The following is a 19,719-nucleotide window of genomic DNA, read 5'->3' on the forward strand; positions in this document are numbered from 1 at the left end:
CCAAAATGGACAAAATTCACCCAATGGAACGGCGCATATTTGCTATAAATCGTATGACCTTAAAATGCTCAGAACTAATACATATGTACTGGTATTAAAGACGACAGTGCTAAAACAACAATATCAAAATTGCAGTCTTTTATGAAATTCGGCATCTTAAAAACTCTTCATTAATATACATACTTATTTGTGATATTTATTCGTGAAATGTTGCTTCTGCATTTACTTAAAAGAATATGAGGCCGAGGTACATTCGACAAGTGATTGTAGAAATTTATGGTTAGTTTTCTGTTTCCCCACTCGTGTGGGGAATGAGATAAACTCTTTGTGGTGAAGGCATTGATTATTTCGGTATGAAAATGGAGGATAAAGAAGATTGAAGTCGTAAATTTTTGTCATTACTGGATGAAGGATCCGTACCGGAAGCATTGGGAAATACGTGGCAATTATCCACCAATCAAATAGCGATTGGCTACGAATTGAATTGGAAAGGTGTCGAGCCACAATTTTCACGTGTGCCCATTACGGCAGGCGAGAAAGCGAAAAAAAGTAATGACATCATTTTTATGTCTGTGTATTTTGTGGGATCATCTCGGCTATTATGAACAGTTGCAACCTGAGGCTGCATTGAGTCGCGAGTTAATGGCAAAACGATTACAATACAAGGAAAGACTTGGCATAGCGATTTTCCAAGACTGCAAAGCCTGGTCACATGTTGGTTGTAGTAAAAAGTACGAAGTATGTGACAACAACGGCAAAGCTTTTAAGAACCAGTGAATAGCGTGAACTTGAAACTTTAACTTTAGGCAGCGATTTTTTATTATTTGCACATCCAAAAGCTAATTTATTTTTGCTTAAGTAATTCAAAATTCTTTCGCAAGTGAGGGAATATTTAAAATTCGTTTCCTTTTAACTCAAAATTTCTATTTTATTTAAGCCTATACGTTGGCAACAGTATTTTTAGTTAAGGTTAATACACTGCCACTGAGTTCTATGTACTCCATTCTTCCTCAAGCCAGGCCAAAACTTTGTTATTTGTTTCAACATCTAAGTTGTTAGTTTCATTCGCTGAGGCGAATGTACGGCCATGTGTTGAACGAACAAACGGAACGGAATGAATTTCTAAAGAATTCATAGCGGAAGAAGGAAAATGTCTCATAATATTACAATTAAGGCACTGAATGAGAGATAGAGAGGGAGAGCGCTCGCAAACGCTTATAAGAGAGTTAAATTAATGTTTATAAATGTTCGTATGTAATGTCTTCGCTTATAAAGTAAATGAATCGCTTGCAGAAGAGTAACTTTTCGTGAGCTAGATGTTTGGGGCCGGCCAATATGTGGAACATGCCAAAGTCAGTACTGAGAATCGTATTCGATGAGACCGGCAGGTGAGCGTTCGTTCGCGTTGCTACGAGAGCCAATAAACGCGGCGTGTTGCTGCAATTTCAATTCATTTTCCAATTTATTATGATTTTAGTTTTTCGCATTCCGATTTAATATACAAGTACATGCGGATATTGTATTTATGTGTATGTGTGTATAAATGTTTGTTTATGTTCGTTCATTCCGTTTCATCTCGTTTCGTTGAGGATTTACGTAAATATATACTTATGCATACATTCATATGTATGTATGTATGGTATGTATGAATTTATTTTAAGTAAACCAGTAGGCAACTTTGAGGCCGCCGATTGGCGTCCGTGTGTTCAGGAGCGCGCGGGAATGCTTTAAGGGTATACTCATACATGTACATTTGAGTGTATTTATTACGTATACGTATTTCATATAGTAGTGCTTGTGTGTATGTATGTATGTTTGTGTGTGTGTGGGTACTTAAAGCAAACAGAGCCATTAAATATTAAAAAGAAAATAATACGGAGCAGAAAATTTTTGTGTGAACAGTTGTGGCAACCGCTGCGATTGAGGATGTGATTTAGATGGAGGTAGATTGGTCTTAGATTGGGTTTGGGGTTAGGGGGGCAGTTGGCAAGTAATGAACACATTCACCAGCCTCGGTGAAAAATTATACGCATACAAAGCTGATGTGTAGACATGGAATCAAATCACTATTTTGTAGATTTTCTCAGCGGTATGAAAATGTGTGAGTGCAAGTTAGTTTTTACGTGTGATGTATGTATGTACATATGTTTGTATGTATGTATGTATTTGTAGGGAAATAATATGCTAATCTGTACTTTGTGAATATTATTTAGGACCAAGCCCATTCGAAAATAATTAAAGAAATTAGCATCTTTCAATATTAAGCATTTACAAATATATGTACATATGTATGTATGATCTCTCTCATTGAAAGTCGGACATACATACAATTTACTCGAACTCACGTGAATTTTTTACGGTCAGAATTATTCTTAATCAATTATTTAGTTTCTCATAAGCCACCAGATTGCGATATTCTTTTGGCTTGTCAACTTCTTTTTCACGTAATCTCAAACAATCTACTTTAAACTCGTTATTTACCTCTAGTCAAAAGATAACAGAGAGCGCAAAATTGCCAATTTAACACATTGAGCATCTTATATGTACTTCCTGCGGTGTCACGTGGCCCGAAGGCGTACGACAAGGGTTGTTTCGTACTTGACTTTATTGTGCGCTTTCGTGTGACACTGCAAGGAATTTTTGATATTTTTACAGTAAGTTAAATTGCAAAATCCAATTTGGTCCAATTGTCATAGTCCAATCATGTTCCGCATACGAAAGTCAAGTCGTACAAAAATATGCAACTTAAAAAAACAGGCCCTGAATGGGCAACAAAGCTGGTCGAGAATGGCTTGGGCTCCGGTAAAGATTTTCGTCAAATACTCTTGGCACTAAATGTGTTAATAAGTAAAAGCAAGTGAACGCTGTACGACATAAATAAATATATCCATAAAACTCGCTCCTTGTGTTGCTTGTCCTCTGCCAGCATCTTCTTGTGTTCTCGTTTTTCTCAATGTTGTCGTTGACTGTAGATTACAAACTTACTATTGCTAGGTGTGTGAACACAGCGCGGACTTCCAAAGGGAATTCACAAAGTTCAAATATCAAAATCTGCTCTGTATGAACTCAGTCTAATGAAACTTGCCAAATATAGGGAAAGCCAATTGGTAGCATTGAAAAGAGTTGATTTCGAGGGATGAAGAGGGACAAGAATACACAAGTTCAACGGGAAATTGAAAAGAACTCTATACTTCTGCGTCTAAATTCGTCACAGCTCTAAAAATAATTTTAAGAAATCGTCAGAAGATTAAATAGTAAAGGGTTAATAATTTTAAAAGAAATGCTGGAAACAAAAATTTGTGTTAATGATTTTAATATTCAGAAGGTTCGTTTTATGAGAGTGCGGAGAAGTTGGGCGTTATTGGGAAATTGAAATTGTATCGAAATAAGGACTCAAAGCACAAATTGCTGTTGGTAATGTGTTTAGGTCTCAATAATTGTCTTAAATTGATACCCAGCGACTAATTGAAAAGTTTTGACAATTTTTTTGTTTCTTATTTAATTTTAGTAATTTTCTATGAAAATATAGTTCATTCTCCAACAAAAACCATATAATAATGGTTTCAAAACAAAAACAGTTTTTTAAATTTTATCAAAATTTCCAACTATTTGATCAAAATTTCGAGTATGCAGTTTTATAGCCCATTGAATTTTGGGCTAATAAGGTCTAAGTTTGAAGTGGCACAAAAATCGCGCTGATTTTTCAAATTTGTTTGATTTGTTTGATGGTGGTCTTGTGAGTTTTCTCCATTTAACGAATGCTCGAATTCTTGGTCGAAAAATGTTACTGAAGAATGCATATATATTTGTACAATATAATTCTTGTTTTTGAATAAAATTCACTTTTGAACGCTGTAACACACAACTGAAATACGTTTGAGGCAGCACTGTTGAGAATGTCGGAGCCAAAATACTATATGAACTGGTGTATTGATGTTCAAGAAGATTATACTGAATAATATGCACGAGTATTTTATATCAAAAATTGCAGTTTCCTTTCCGAATCGTAAAACTTATTTAGTAACCTAGTATTAAACAACAACATATTCCTATAACTATAAGTAGATTTTTAGGATACGGGTGCATATTAACCTGCCAATATACTGTCCATTAAGGAAGGGCGGAAGGATTTAAATTTCTTAGATGAATGCAAAATATCTCAAGAATATTATGTCGAAATTTCAAATTGATCGGAACAGAATGAGTTTTTGCGTGTCTGTTGCATACTTACCCGCAAAATTTTAAAGAGTTTTTCTGAAACTTGTTATTTTTGAAGTCCGTATACGCCATAACTAAAAATCGTTTGGAAATTTTGTACGGCACTTTTTCTGTACATAATTCACCAGGTATTCCTTGATTGTTTGTAATTTTAATCTAATCTTATTGATAGCCAATGTTTTTTTTAGCGAAAGTCAGTTTTGTCAAGTTTGTTCTTAGTAGTGGTAAGATTTGTAGGAAACATTGCCATATTATCCCATACATTGCCCCAAAGTTGCAAATCCTGCTTTAAATCAAAATCATGTTAGAGCCCAATCAATACTTGCCTACCTCATTTGTGTTTTTGTTGTTTTTTTTTAGGTGATCGGACACCATTCAGGGGCATTTGTTCTGAAGTCCTTTTTTGATCTTCTTATTGTTGTTGAATTACTGTATAGTATTCGAAACCTTCATTTAGAGTAGTTTTTATATTCTGAATATTTCATATTATTTTTACTCAACAATTGAAATACGCGCGTGTGTCGCAAATGTTAGTCAAATTTAACCTTGCTAACAGAGGTGACTGGCATGTCATTGTTAATTAACTAAGCATAGCTATCCCTGTGATCAGAAAGTACCGGGAATGTTTAAATAAAACAAAACAGACTTAAATTTCAGGGAAATTTATTTTATCTCCTTCAAAATATGACCCGTCTGAAGCAACACACATGTGCCAACGTTTAACCCAGTCCTCCATGCACCCCTGGTAGGCCGACGAAGGGATAACCTTCACCTCCTTCGTCGCATTCTCTTTGATCTCCTCTATCGACTGAAATCTCAAATTGGGAAACAAAAGGAAGTTGCATGGCGCCATATCAGGTAATACGGTACTTGCCCGATGGTATTTACTTGGTGTTTAGTTAAATAATCCAGCACAATTTGGGCTCGGTGCGATGGCGCGTTATCATCATGCAAAATCCAAAAATTGTTTGCCTACTTTCCAGTATCTCTCAAACGCTTCAAAACGGATAAATAAAATTCTTTATTCACTGTCTGGCCCGATGGAAGGTACTCATGGTGCGCTACGCCTTGGCAATCGAAGAAAACAGTCAACATCACCTTTCCGGTACTTTTTGATCATAGGGTATGTCTGTGAGTATTATTTGTTATCCTTCCGTCGTTTCGTAGGTTTTCCCGGTGCACGTCTTCCGTTTGGTTTGGAATCTCTAGCAATTTTTATTATTCTCATACCGAGTTCGTCTTTTGTCTTTTAATTTTCATATTTTTTTTTAAATATAGCTCAATCTACAACAAATATCGTATAAGTCAAGGTTTCAAACTTTGTAGAAAATTTATAAAAATGTCCATCAAAATTTCAAACTTTTTAATCAGAATTAAAAGGAAATGTATTTAAATTTAAAATTAAAATTTTATAGCCATTAAATTGTATGAAGTTATAAAGTGAAAGCTTAAAATGGCTCAACATTTTCGTTGATTTTTTATAATTCTTTTTCCTGACGGGGCTGGGGCCCCACCCCCCATATAAAGCAAATACATGTCGTCCATCGATAAGAGTAATAGTGGGAAACTTTTAAACAAAAATCGTTTTCCTATATTTTTTACGGACTTCTTATTCAATTTGTTTCAGATTATCAGTGAGAAGGTGGCAAATGTATATGTATCTATTTGTATATTAGTTGTTGTGTTGCCATGGTAATTTGCAAAAGTCATGCCAAGTTGTTTGCACTTATTTGTGAACTCTCCTAATACAAATATGTGCGGTACAAATTTGCTCAACTCCTTTGAGAAATCTTTCAATCAATTGGAAAGCTGTAACTAAGACGACTAAATCATATCTTTTTGTTATTGTATACAATTAGGGTATTCGCAAGGGTGTCGTATTTTTGTACGTCAAAAATTTTAAATAACTAAAAACATATTTAGGAGTTTCGCAAGGTACCTTATTATGAATTTGGTAGTGGCTTGGAGTCCTCTAAACATTTATTTAACATTACGACATTTATGACAACTTGTGAACCTAATTATGTAAAAAATAAAATAATATAAAAAAAAAAATAAAAATATAAAAAAAAATTTTAAATATAAAAGACAATAAATAAAAAAAAATTAAATAAAAAATTAAGTAAATCAATAAATACAACAAAAAAAACGAATTAAATAAAAAAATAAAACAGAATAAAAAAATAAAACAGAATAAAAAAATAAAAAAGTATAAAAAAAATTAAAAAATATAAAAAAAACAAAAAATACAAACAAAAAAAATAGAATACAAAAAAAAATAGAATACAAAAAAAAAATTAAATAAAAAAATAAAATAAAAATATAAAAAAGTATAAAAAAAAATAAAAGCAATGAAAAAATAAAAGAAATAAAAAATAAAATAAAAAAAAGTAAGAAATTGGTATCTCATTTGTTTTTTGGCTATTGGAAAAATTTAGGGTTTAGTATGAATAAAAAAAAAATTAAATAAAAAATTAAGTAAATCAATAAATACAACAAAAAAAAAAAAACGAATTAAATAAAAAAATAAAACAGAATAAAAAAATAAAACAGAATAAAAAAATAAAAAAGTATAAAAAAAATTAAAAAATATAAAAAAACAAAAAGTACAAAAAAAAAAAAATAGAATACAAAAAAAAAAGAATACAAAAAAAATAAATAAAATAAAAAATAAAATATAAAAAATATAAAAAAAATAAAAGAAATGAAAAAATAAAAGAAATAAAAAATAAAATAAAAAAAAGTAAAAAATTGGTATCTCATTTGTTTTTTGGCTATTGGAAAAATTTAGGGTTTAGTATGAATATGAGTATTTGTGCAAAAATATGCTTGTTTTGTCCATTTCCTGCATTGTCACAGTACCTATCAGTTTAGGATTGTTGATTAAATTTGTTAAACTCGAATCGTTATTAAAATTAAATTGTTATCTAAGCATGCATACCTATTCGTAAATACTCGTAAACAAATATCACATCATATGTACACATGTATGTGCTTATACATAAGGACTGAATCATTTCTGATAAATATTAACATTTTTTTTTAATAACACATTTTTGTTTTGTTGGTATGTACCTAGCGTTCTTGACGGAGAATAGCTCATATTACACGATAGACTAAATATTTTGCATATAATGCTCCATAGGTATATTACTAGTCCAAAGAAATGCCATTGTTTGTGATCAAATTATTATATAGCAATTGAAAACTTAAAGTTACTATTAATTTTCAGTTTTTAAAACTAATTAACTAAACTTTAAAACTTAAAACTAATTAATAGCTGCTCTTCCTCATCAGTAAAATGAAAACGGTTCCGTTATTTATTGAAATTTATTTTATTACCTTCAAAGTAGTCTCTAAAGTAAAATGTGTATTGTATTTTCTAATACTTCCACTAATCTTCAAAATACTTTTCAGGGTTGATTTTAAAGACGCTTTGGTTTCTGTTGCGCCTCTGTCCATTATCGCCACTTTTCAGCGAAGTGCAAAGTGAAGTGAAAAAGTCAGATGATGACTTATATGAATGAGCTATCATTCTAGTAGTGATGAAGCCACGATTTGTTTTAGTGGCACACCGATTATTGTTGGTTCACTTCACTTTGATGTCATATTTATTAATCTATAGCTTAGCACAGACCGCCGTTGTCGAGTCGGTTCGTGTGTGACTACCATTCGGTAGCGCTCGGGTATGAAACCCCAAATGATAAAAGTAGTTTTTTCACGTAGCGTTCGTCCCTCGGCGGGCTATGACAAACCGTCGCGTGTATTTCTATCTTGACAGAGCTTCTGCGATTTAGAGGCGGCATAAAACTGCATATCGCCCATTTGTGCAAAAACATCAAGGCGCGCACCACAAATAGGAGTAGGAGTTTGGCCAAACATTCAATTATTATTATGTCTTGCCACCGCTATTGATGAGTCCGATACAATTTTGGCCCAGAGCAAGCATTTCTTGGCTTTGCTTGAAAGCTGCTCAAGCTGCTGTTAGAGTAAAAAATTCAGCATCCTCGGCACAAGCTGCCTTCCAACTCGCCTTATATCCAAAACATCGGGGATAACGCTATGCACCGATTCAAACAATAAAGTAATATTTGCCCACACGATCTTCGAGTAGAATTTTCTTAACCAACAATAAATAATTCCCACGACAGTCGATACTACGTAACTTAACATCTCGACACTAAATTGTTGGTAAATTTTAATGAATTTGCAGTCGAGATAGCGAATTGAATGTAGTTGGCAATTATCGTTATGAAATACTTTAAATCATATATTGCCAATATCTGTGAAGCAAAAAGCTACCATTTTGCATGTTTGACAGTCATTTTGGTATTTTTTTTGTTACGTTCACATTGGCAGCATCTTTGAAAATTCTAGTTTTCCAGACAGTGCATTTCATTTCTTTGCAAAAAAGGATTCACACAGAATCTCGGCGTCCTTCTTGCCTCTTCATCTTATAAATCAAAGAATCTAGAGGGCGGGTGCAACGTATTACCTTACTTTACGACATTTTCAATATGACGTTAACATAATATGGCAATGCCCAAACTTAAAATATTGCCCTCGCGATTCAATCAAATTGACAGTTATTATAAAATGAACAATTGATCCGGCTAAGGACTCTCACTCCAACAGCATGCCTCAAATGTTTATGCTGTTACAACAACAACAATCAAATAGGCTTCTGGTAATAAGCCTGCGTCTCTTGCGAATCTAAGTAAGCTTTGAAGCTCTAACCCCGAGATACATTCTAAACTGTCATATTGTAGAGCTCATAAACATTTCATTCGGGTTCTAGCTAATGCAGGGCCAGAACATATAGGGTGGGCCATGTAAAATTTGCTTTTTGAATCGGCTATAAAAAAAAAAAAACGAATCAATATTTTTTCAAACTTTTTTTTTTTTATTTTGAAGATTGAGCATTGTCATTTATGAATGAAAAATATTATCGTTCAAATGACCATTTGAACAACCCAATTTTTAAGCACATTTTCGATTGTTTGGGCCCCAATTTCATGAATGTCAACTTCGATTTCGTGTTTTAAAGCATCAATCGTCTCTGGATGGTTCGCATAGCATTTGTCCTTAACGGCTCCCCACAAAAAATAGTCAAACGGGCTTAAATCACAGCGCCGAGGCGGCCAATTGGTATCGGAATTTCGGCTGATTATTCGGTTTTCAAAAACGGTAGCCAAAAGTTCGAGTGTACCTTTGGCAGTGTGACAAGTTGCACCGTGCTGTTGAAACCAAATGTCGTCCATGTCATCTTCTTCAATTTTTGGAAACAACTCGTTGAGCATGTCACGGTAACGCTCGCCATTTACTGTAACCGCGGCTCCTCGCTCATTTTCGAAAAAAAAAATGGCCCGATAACGCCGCCAGACCAAAAACCGCACCAAACAGTGACTTGTTGTGGGTGCATTTGCTTCTCTACAGCAGCGTGTGGATTTTCTGAGCCTCAAATCCGACAATTTTGCTTATTGACGTAGCCACCGATGTGAAAATCAGAAAAGAAGAAGAAGACTCACCACTTTGGAAATAGGATTTCAATATTTCCCAATTTTGTTCAACCGTATAGCGTCCCATTTCGTAAATGTCAAACCTTTAAGTAAATTATGAACACATTTGACATGTCATTTGTGTTACAATTCTCAAAAAAATAAGTGGTTCAAAAGGCAAACGCTATATGGACCACCCTGTAGAAGGTGTCTGAAAGTTTCTCTCTCTTCTAGTTTATTGCAAAATCTGCAGCTATCATTGTTCGCAATTCCCATCTTGTAATATGATATTTCATATTAGTTTATTGCCTTTATTGTCGCTTGACTGTCAACGTATATATTTATGTTGGAGTTGCTCGAAATCCTTGCTAGTGCTATTTCTGCAGCCTTTCCTACCGCAAAGACTTCTACTTGAAAAATACGGCAATAGTCAGGGAGCTTTATTGGTCGCCCGATGCCCAGTTCTGCGCAATAAATCCCTGCACCTACTCCGTCCATCATTTTCGAGCCGTCGGTAAATATAGTAATCGTATTGGGGTTAGGTTTCATACCTCTTTTCCACCCCTCTTCTTCTATTGTTGTTCGGAATCTCTTCATCCAATTGTATTTCGCAGTCATATAGTCCGTATTGGTCCGATAACTCATACCTATTGAGCTATGTCCGAATATTTTACAGGTTAATTCACCCATTGCGTTAAGCCTTGCGGCAGATCTAGCTTCTAGACATTCTGCCCAATGTCAATCGGTGGTAGGTTGAGTATTCTTTGAAGTGCTGCCGTACGAGTAGTTTTAATTGCCCCTGTCGTGCAAAAGCCACCAAGACGTTGAATACTTTCCATAGGTGTTTTGTGTGCCATTTTTATCAATGCAGTCCACCACACTAGAGCACCATAGAGTAATATTGGCTTTACTACAGCTGAGTACCACCAAGGAGATAGACCCATAGATATAGTGCGTTACTGGCCTTTTTCTTCCTTTCCAATATTGTGCTTTCATAATAGTTTGCTATCCAAAATTACTCCAAGGTACTTTGCGTGGTCTTTAAGAGTCAGTTCTACACGGTTTAGCTTCAGGGGTGCCAATTCGGAATCTTGTACCTTCTAGTAAAAAGTCTCATATCCGTTTTATTGACGTTTAACCCCAAGCCGTACTATTCATTATGTCGTAAAATTATATTAAAATCGCAAGCAAATTTTGCAGAAATTAAAAGAAATAGGCTGCTCAATAAATTTCTTCAAATGTCTGAAAGAAATTCATATAAAAACTTAAAATAAACTCAAACTGAATTTATTTTAATTTATTGAAAAGTTATATAGTACATTTTTTAATCATTAATCATCAATCAATCTGATGGTTTGCACCGTTTGCAAAGTGGTTCCAAATCACCTTCATCATCAGAAGAGACTGTCTCTGCCATATATATTTGCGGTAAAGACGATGGATTTTCACAAACTTTTCTGATAATGTAATGGGTAATTAAACTTAAACCGCACAACTTCAAAATCGCATAAAAATAATCCGCATAAAACGGGATACAAAGCACACAGTTAAAAATAGATTTTATGAATATCTCAAGCGCAGTTTTGGGTAATTTTTCCACAAATGGTAAATGTTGAACAAATGACTTCCTCGGTCAACTCAAAATTTTATCGTTTAGCAAATCCGACTTCTATTAAATGGTATATCTGCTGATCCTACTTATAACTATGATAATATTTTTTATTAGCATTCTTGACCTGGTATTATGTTCCTTATTTATGAGAACCGGTTAATGGAAGCAACTAGCCTTTTTACGTGGATTCATGCTGATCGACAGCGGTTTGTTTTTTGGAAAACATTCTTTTTAATTTATTCTATCAATAATACAAAGGAGGCAAAGTGAATGCCCTTCATACCCGCATACATATGTTCATAACTAAGGGGTGTATTTTTAGACTTGTAGAACTTTCGATAGGGATTTCCTTGAAAATAGCTCTCCAAATAAATCGTTGCTTTAGATATTTCTCTTAAGTATATTCTGATAAATTACCAAGAGTTTTATCCGAACAAACTAAAAAAAAAATTAACAAAAAATAAAATTTTAATTGTTTTCATTTTTATTATCTTGAAATTAAATAATTAAAAAAACTTAATTATTAAATTAAAAAAATAGTTATTAAATTAAAATGAATTAATTACTTGAAAAAATTATTTTTACATTAATTAAAAATTTTAAATAATTAATTAAATGAAAAATTAATATTTTTTGAAATTTTTTTATTATTTTGACAAAAAAAAATGTTTTTTGCAAAATTCGATTTCTGTGCCAAAGATACAGGTCTCTTTCCACTAGGTGCATATCGGTAAATGTACTGGACATAGTCTTGAGGTTAATATTCATCCAATACGAGCTCTTACAAAGGGGACCGATAAAACATTGCCGCTGTGGAAGCTTGTAAATTTGATGAGTTTTCCAACAGCTGGCTCTCTTGCCCGTCCACTACATGGAATAAAGTTCTTGGCTCGAGCTAACGCAGGAATTGAACCTTTTAATCTTAGTTAGCGTCATAGGTTCGGTAAATATTCTGAAACTCAAATGAAGGTTAGAACCGCCTTTTTCTTGGTGAATGTGTCTTTAGATGTAGACGTGCTGATGTGAAGAATTTTTTTAATTACTGGCATGTTTCGATAAATTTGGAAGCCAACTTTCGCCGCTTTCTTATCGAGACGCTGGAAAAAGTAGTAAAAAGTGTATTGGTTCAATGATCTTTATAAGGCGTAATTAAGGTAACCATATGCCTAAAAATGATTCACATATATGTATGTTCATACTCACATACATACAGACACTACAAAACACCCTTTATATATAAATAAGTTTCAATTCAGTTTAGTTTTTTCTCACAGCACACATTTTAAGTCTCTTGACTTATTCGCTGCCGTACACACACACATAGCCATACATAAATATGTGTAATTTGCCTTATATCTCAACCCATTCATTCATACGTACATATATGTCAATTTAGTTTCTTTGCTTTGCTATTGTGATGGCGCATTGCTGATGATAATGTTGACGATGATTACGTTGTCGTTGTTATTAATGGTGTTATTAAAGATGAGGGGGTGTAAGCGGTGCCGGTAATGGGTAGTTGAGTTTTTGAATAGGGAACGAAACGAGCACAAATGGAATTTTTAAATTTCTGTATAAATAATTGAAATTTTGAAAGCCCACAAACTAAATGTCGATGGAAACACCAAAGTTGAAGTCGAAATTGTCCAAAGCGGGCGAGCCAAGTCGTCGTGTAAATATAATATTTGTATATATGTATCTACGTATGTACGTAAGTTTGTATGTGCATACATACTTTCCTAAGAAAACGGAATATGGAATATGGAATATGGAATAATAGCAACAATGAAATATTGTATTATACGAGTAAATAGTAATTGTGTGTATCACATAGTTGAATAGTTGGCTGGTTGGTTGGGCCTGTGCAACTTGACTTCTCATACTCGTTCATATCTATGAATTAAGTATTTGTAAAATTTTCATTGTCTCTCCGCCGCTCACCACTTCTAGTCGACACTAGGTTCCAACGAGCGTTGCTTAAAATACTTCTATTTGTTGTTTACGTCTTGCCGCTCCACTTTACTTACTGGCTCTTTCTCTTTGCCGCCAGCTGCCAGCCGCTCTGGCTTGTTTCTTTGTAATTCTTATTATTATTATGTTGATTTTTGTGTTTTTTTCTACGAGTATTATTTCTTGTTCGCATTTTATTTTCTTTCCCATTTGCCTTTTATTATAGTATATGCTGTTGCTCTATAGCTATTTATATTGTTATAGTTGTAGTTGTTGTTGTACAAAGTTTTGTTTGTTGTGGTTGTTTTTGTATGTTCATGTATATTTATTAAAAAGTTTTCATGTTCTCTACTTTTCCAGTTTTAGAGTCAGAGTCAGAGTCGGCCGGTACGTTGATTGGTTTGGTTCGTTGCGTTTTCGGATTGGTTTGATTGGATTGAATCGTATTGACTTGAATTGAATTGGCAGTTGATCAAAACGGATCAGATCATATTGGATTACTTACATACATAATTCATACATACATATGTATATGTATGTGAAGTGCGTAAAGTATTGTTCGGTGGAAAAGTGTTTGTAATAGAACGTACTGTTGTGTGTGAAAATTTGTAACAGTCTACGATTTTGTGAAAACGTAAAAAAAGGAATGAAATTCACAACTAAAGTATGTAGTGTAAATCTCTTGATGTGTAATTGAACATTTTCGACTGCTTATCAATCGCGCAGCAGCAGCAGTGGCGCATCGCACACCACACGTACCGTACGTACACCTATACGCATGCATACATCGTACAAATAAACATATTTACGCAACACGCACGTATTCACATAAATACAAGTAAATTCTAAGGTATAAACGCACACGCGCCCATCCACCCACCAGCGCGGCCAATTTGATAAACGAATGTTTGTGACGGTGTCGTCGGTTTCGTTGACGTCGTGTCTCGTGAGTGAAGCATTGCAAACCGCATTCACACACACGCCCAAGCAAAAAGACTCGCACACATCTACATACACGCATCGGTACGCAACCATGTTATTTAGCGATTCTGAGAGAGTACTCGTATTTTACGAATTCTCCCAGCCTCTTTGAGACGTCGATTCTTACAAATTAGGAGAAGCGACAATAAGGCAAAGCAGAAGATAGGTAGCAGTAAGCAGCGGCAGCAAGTGTTCATGCCCGTGTCTCTGTATGTGCACATTGTTGGGATAAACTTGCAGTGCAACAGATTCGCGTAGTTGTGTCTTCTTGCAGCTGCCATCATCATTCTTTTCTTCGTTCTCGTTAACTTTGTTGTTGTTCGTATTCGTTGTTTTTGTTGTGTTATCATCGTGCAGAAGGGGCGCAGCGTTAAAACTAGCGCAAATGCCGCTGCGGTCGTCGCCTGCTGCAAAATGGAAACGAATAATGTGCAACTTTGCCGCATCTGCATCTCGGCGAATGTGGGCTGCACGCAAATGATTTCGATATTTGGCGAAGATTCGCTGTGGCAAAAAATCACCACTTTGGCCGCTGTTAAGGTATTTAAATGCAGACATTTAAATTAATCACATTTACGTATGTATGCATGTATGCAAGTATGTATGTATGTGGAAATACATATGTATGCATATTTAATTAATACGTTCTTATTGTATAAGTATTATTGTACTCACATACATATCTACAGTCATATATATGTACCTACTATGTATAGGCACACGCAGCTGGGTATTTTATGTGCTTTAAAATTTGGATATTACATACATTTATGTCTTATTATATTGCATATTTAAGTATGTGGGTATATAAACGTGAGAACTTCTGTTCAAAAAGTATCCCGAGTTTCTCATTGTACAAGCCGAGTCTGAGATATTGCCAAAACATTTTTTTTCTAATCAGTTGCTCACATGTTACTTTTGGGCGCAAGTTGTTAGATATTTCGAAACTAATTACGAATTTCGAATATATTGGGAGAATATTTTACGTGAAATCATGTATTTTCCAAAAAAATCATTTTGAAAATATGAACGGCTTAAAATGGTTTGTAACATGAATGTTAATTTGCCTTAGGTCGGTTGGTCAGCTACCTCTGCGATTGACGATAACATTGAAAAAGTTAAGAAAATTGTATTCGAACATAGTTGTGTGAGTATCAAGGAGATATGTAGCGTGCTTCTTACATTACTTAGCTTAGTGCCACGATCAATTCCTACTGTAACAATCCGAATTATTTGTATGGGTTTTGACAGCACTGGTATACAACTTCTGTTTTGCTAATTGTTTGCTGTTTTGTTTATTCTTCTACAATCATTTTTATCGTAAATGCATTCGGGAAGTTAAAACAAAATTTAGACGATTACTTCATTTTAAGGAATATACAGACTTGGACTTAATCGTTCAAATACTTATATGTGGATGTATTCTACACAATATTTGCTGTTTGGAATATGACATCATCGAAGGTGAAGGACTGCAAATAATACCCTTTTTCAGGAAAACGATATTTCAATTGAAAATCAACGCTATTCAAGAGCTTATCAATTCAAATATTATCAACTTACCGGTATAGTTTATGGCTCATATCGTAGGATTAAAATTTCTCAAAAAAATTCATTCAACATGGAATTTATCTCAGAAATAAAAGTTTTTCTTATTTACTTCATATAACTTCAGGTTTATGTTTACATTCACTTGCCGGTGCTACTAATTATAAAAGGCTGTGCTGCTAAACTAACAAAACAAAATCAACAGAATGGATAATAAATTGAGCCAGATCACAATCAGGATCTCACATCGTTGTTGTTGAATTTGCGTGCAAAATTTTTTTTTCCGAATTCCGATCATTGATCGCTGCAGCTGGGTTCCAATGTTGGTGCAAAGCGTCATGCAAAATGTTTTGGGAGTAGAGACCAGTTGAAACGCAGCTTGTGATAGAAAGCGCAGAATTTTTTCTAAAAGGAATATCATACTGCTATCGCTATATATGTAACTGTTTTTCTTTGGTCAAAATCTTATGGAAATCATCATTACTGATGACCAGATATGGATGTATGTATAAGACACCGAACCATATCTACAATTTATGGTATGATGCTTCTCAGACGAGCTAAAAACCAAAAATCCACCATAAAGTCCATCGAGAATTAAGGCTTTGCTTATCGCTTACTTACACTGCCGTGGTGTGGTCTACTCTGTTCTCCTTCCATTTGGCCAAAAAGTAAATAAGGGGTATTATGTTTGCATACTAACGCGTTTGAGAGAGAATGTTCCTCGCAAGAGGCCGGATTTGTGGAGAACCAACACGTGATTTTTTGTTTTGCTAGTTACGTCATCTTGTATGTGACTATTTAACCAAAACCAACATTAATGCCGTTTGCTTTGATCCACATGTTCCTCATCTGATATGACCCACGAGTCAAGTTAACACTTCGACTGCGTCGAAACATGATCATTTCCAAAAGAAACTGAAGGCGATTCCAAATTCGGCGTCTGAAAAGTCTTTTGAATGTTAAAATAATCCTTTGAAAGTTATGGAGATAACCTCGAACTGTATAACATAAATGTGAATGAATGATTGAACCTTCGTTTTATTGACAAATTTCGAGTACTTTTTGAACAGAAGTTACAGTGGAAGAATTAATATGAAAAGTTCTAGCTAATCTATGTAAACAACTATAACACATTATAGCGTAAATTGCTTAATTGCACATAAACAAGACTATATCATTGATTTTTTTGGGGGAAAAATCACAAAATATACATAAGTGTCGCTGTGTAAATACGACAATACGAAAAAGACTTCTTATGTAGACTTTCGCTGCCTTCTCCCTTTTTGTTTCTCCATTTTTTATTTCGTATTTTTTGGTTACTAAGCAACTTTACGCAAAAAAAATTAGAGCACATTTGTAAAATAAACTGGGCTGGCTTCTAGTTTGAGGTTACATGGCCAGGTTTCCATTCAATTGGATAATGGTTGATAATGGAATTTTTTGTATTCCTAGGATAATGGAATTTTTTATGTAAGTTCAGTTTAAGCTAGTTAAGAAGAATTCCAAAAATTATTGAAGTCAGTCACTTGCAAGGAGTACCTGCCAATAGTAAAAATATAAAAAAGAATATATCTTAGCGAAATTCGGTACCTAAGTTACTCATATGAAAGGAACCGACGACATTAACAACCACGCCTAGTTCTCATATAGCGCTAGTTTTCAAACACGCAATAAAAGAGATATTGCAATTGCTGTATTCTTTTCCATGCGACCTACAAAAGAACGCCCAAAATCGGTTAAATTTTACATATTCTTACAGCTGATCCATTTTCTCAGGTTTTGTTTGTGTATCCAGCAGTGGCACGTTTCGCTTTACTCAGGGCGAACCCATACAAGGGGAGAGCAGTACAACGAAAACAAAAACGTGCTACATGTTTTTTTTCACTTATTTTGATTTTGCAATTTGTTGGTTTGTGTGTCAAAATCTCAATCAAAATATAAACAAACAACAATAGAAAAGCAGACTATTTTGCCATTGAAACTAACAAATCGCACGAAAAAACAAATCAGCAGTTCTACTGCTATCAGTTCCGTTTTATACACAGAGACATCTGTAAGAGAGACTCTGAAAATTCTCTTTTTTGATGTTTCATTCGAGGTCACACTGGCAAAGTGGTTTTTGGCCCATGTAAATGAAAAATTACCATCCTTCCCTTCTGAAGTATCGTAGATTTTATCGTAGAATTTTGGAAATTTCCGTAGAATCGTGTCAGCTGATTGCTTTCTCACCACACAGTGTTGCCAAACAGTACATTTCGAAATCATTTACAAAGTAAACTTAGAAAAATTAATAATTTTTATTAAAATAACTTAAAAACAATGCTGAATAATGCTAATTATAGATAAATGAACTATTTGCATTTGGTGATTTATGGCTTTGGTTTATTAAACAATAAAAATTGGAACTGATAACGCGGATGTGTGAAAAAGTGTGTATGCAAAAATATCAATGGCAACATTGTTTCGATACAACCAAACATAAACACACACAAACCGATGTATTGTGTAAATATGTAACTAAAATATCGCAGTTGTTCTCTGCGGCATGAGTTTTTCTCAATTTTGCTCTGTAGGGGCTGCGGTAAGGGACTACGATACGTTGGTCAATGTGCGCACCATAAGAACCACAAAGCGTGTCGCTAGTACGGCAAACAAAAACTCCCTCTCTCTTCCCCATCCATCCTTCTCCCACGAACAAAATGTTTCACTTTCAATTGTTTCCCTGTGTAAATCGGGACTCACTTGGACTCACTGGAATTTTCTAAGTACTTTTCAGTAGAATGCTCTCTTTTTTGTTGCTTTACAACACTATTAATTATATACGGCCATAATTTCCATTTATGTCAACTCAAGTAGGATATTTTGAGTTGTTGCTTTCCACGTAATGAGCTAAGTTTCCTAGTTTTCTTTTGCAGGTCGGTTGCACTTATGAAAAGATCAGATGATGGAAGCACCTGATTCCAAACGACAATATTTGTTGAAGTTCTAAAGCATTTTCTTGGAAACCTTGCTGTAAATAAATTGTTAATAAATTATTATTACATTATCCCCAAATAAATAATCTGAAGCCTATAAGTATGCACCATATTTTAATACATTATTGCATTACAATTCTCGTGACTTTTCTCAGAAAATTTATAAGTTTGCTTAGCGATTGGTGATAGGCGATGATTTTTTTCACGTAAATCAACATAATGGACTCTTTTTCATTTATTTGTAGTAAGAAGACCGAGCCTACATAATTTTTTTCCAAGGAAAAGTGCAAACGCTGTTTATTATAATGAAATTTTGATTCGCGCATATTTTTTGAATCGTTTACGCGAACAAAATAATTTTTCTTGATATCGCTAAGAAAATGCAGTTTTAATAAAAACACCATTAAAATTTTGTTAAAAAAATGTCTTGCATATATACATATATGCCATTGAAATTATCTGTTCCCGCTGTAGAATCCTTTAGTTTACTCAGATTATTTGAAGACAAGATATTTCTTTTGAGAAAAAAACATTTTGTATTTTACTTAGTCAGACTTTGAAACTGCATCATTAGATTTTTGAATACCAATGGTCAAAAATTGATTTTTTGCCGCCAAAACACCACTATGCTGCATCTTCAAAATGGCATTGCCTACCAAATTGCTTGCAGCCTACATCATAGCTTGTAAAGCTGTGAGTTTGGGCATTCTCTTATAAACAATAAAAAATTTAGTGTTCCATAATAATGCAAAGCAAAAATGTTACGAATGTCTAAGTATAGCATTTCGAAATGTAGACGAAACGTAATCAAAACGCGTTGTCATAGCAACCAGAGCATGGGTAATTAAATATATGCATTGTATTTGTAGGTATGTATGTACATATGTATGAACACAATTTAAATACACTTAAGACTGTATACAAAGACCGCATT

The 19,719-nt window shown here is 34.1% G+C and overlaps 1 protein-coding gene across 1 annotated transcript in view; it reads left to right on the top strand.

Moving 5' to 3' along the window:
- The window catches only part of LOC128858171 (uncharacterized), a 70,843-nt gene that overhangs the window by 16,732 nt on the left and 34,392 nt on the right, over nucleotides 1-19,719 (top strand). The window contains exon 2 of the mRNA XM_054094215.1: nucleotides 13,639-14,799. Within this exon, the coding sequence (XP_053950190.1) occupies nucleotides 14,674-14,799 (126 nt within the window). The 5' untranslated portion in view covers nucleotides 13,639-14,673. The remainder of the gene's footprint in view (nucleotides 1-13,638; nucleotides 14,800-19,719) is intronic.

The sequence above is a fragment of the Anastrepha ludens genome, chromosome 3 (assembly GCF_028408465.1).
Source record: "Anastrepha ludens isolate Willacy chromosome 3, idAnaLude1.1, whole genome shotgun sequence".
Lineage (NCBI taxonomy): Eukaryota > Metazoa > Arthropoda > Insecta > Diptera > Tephritidae > Anastrepha > Anastrepha ludens.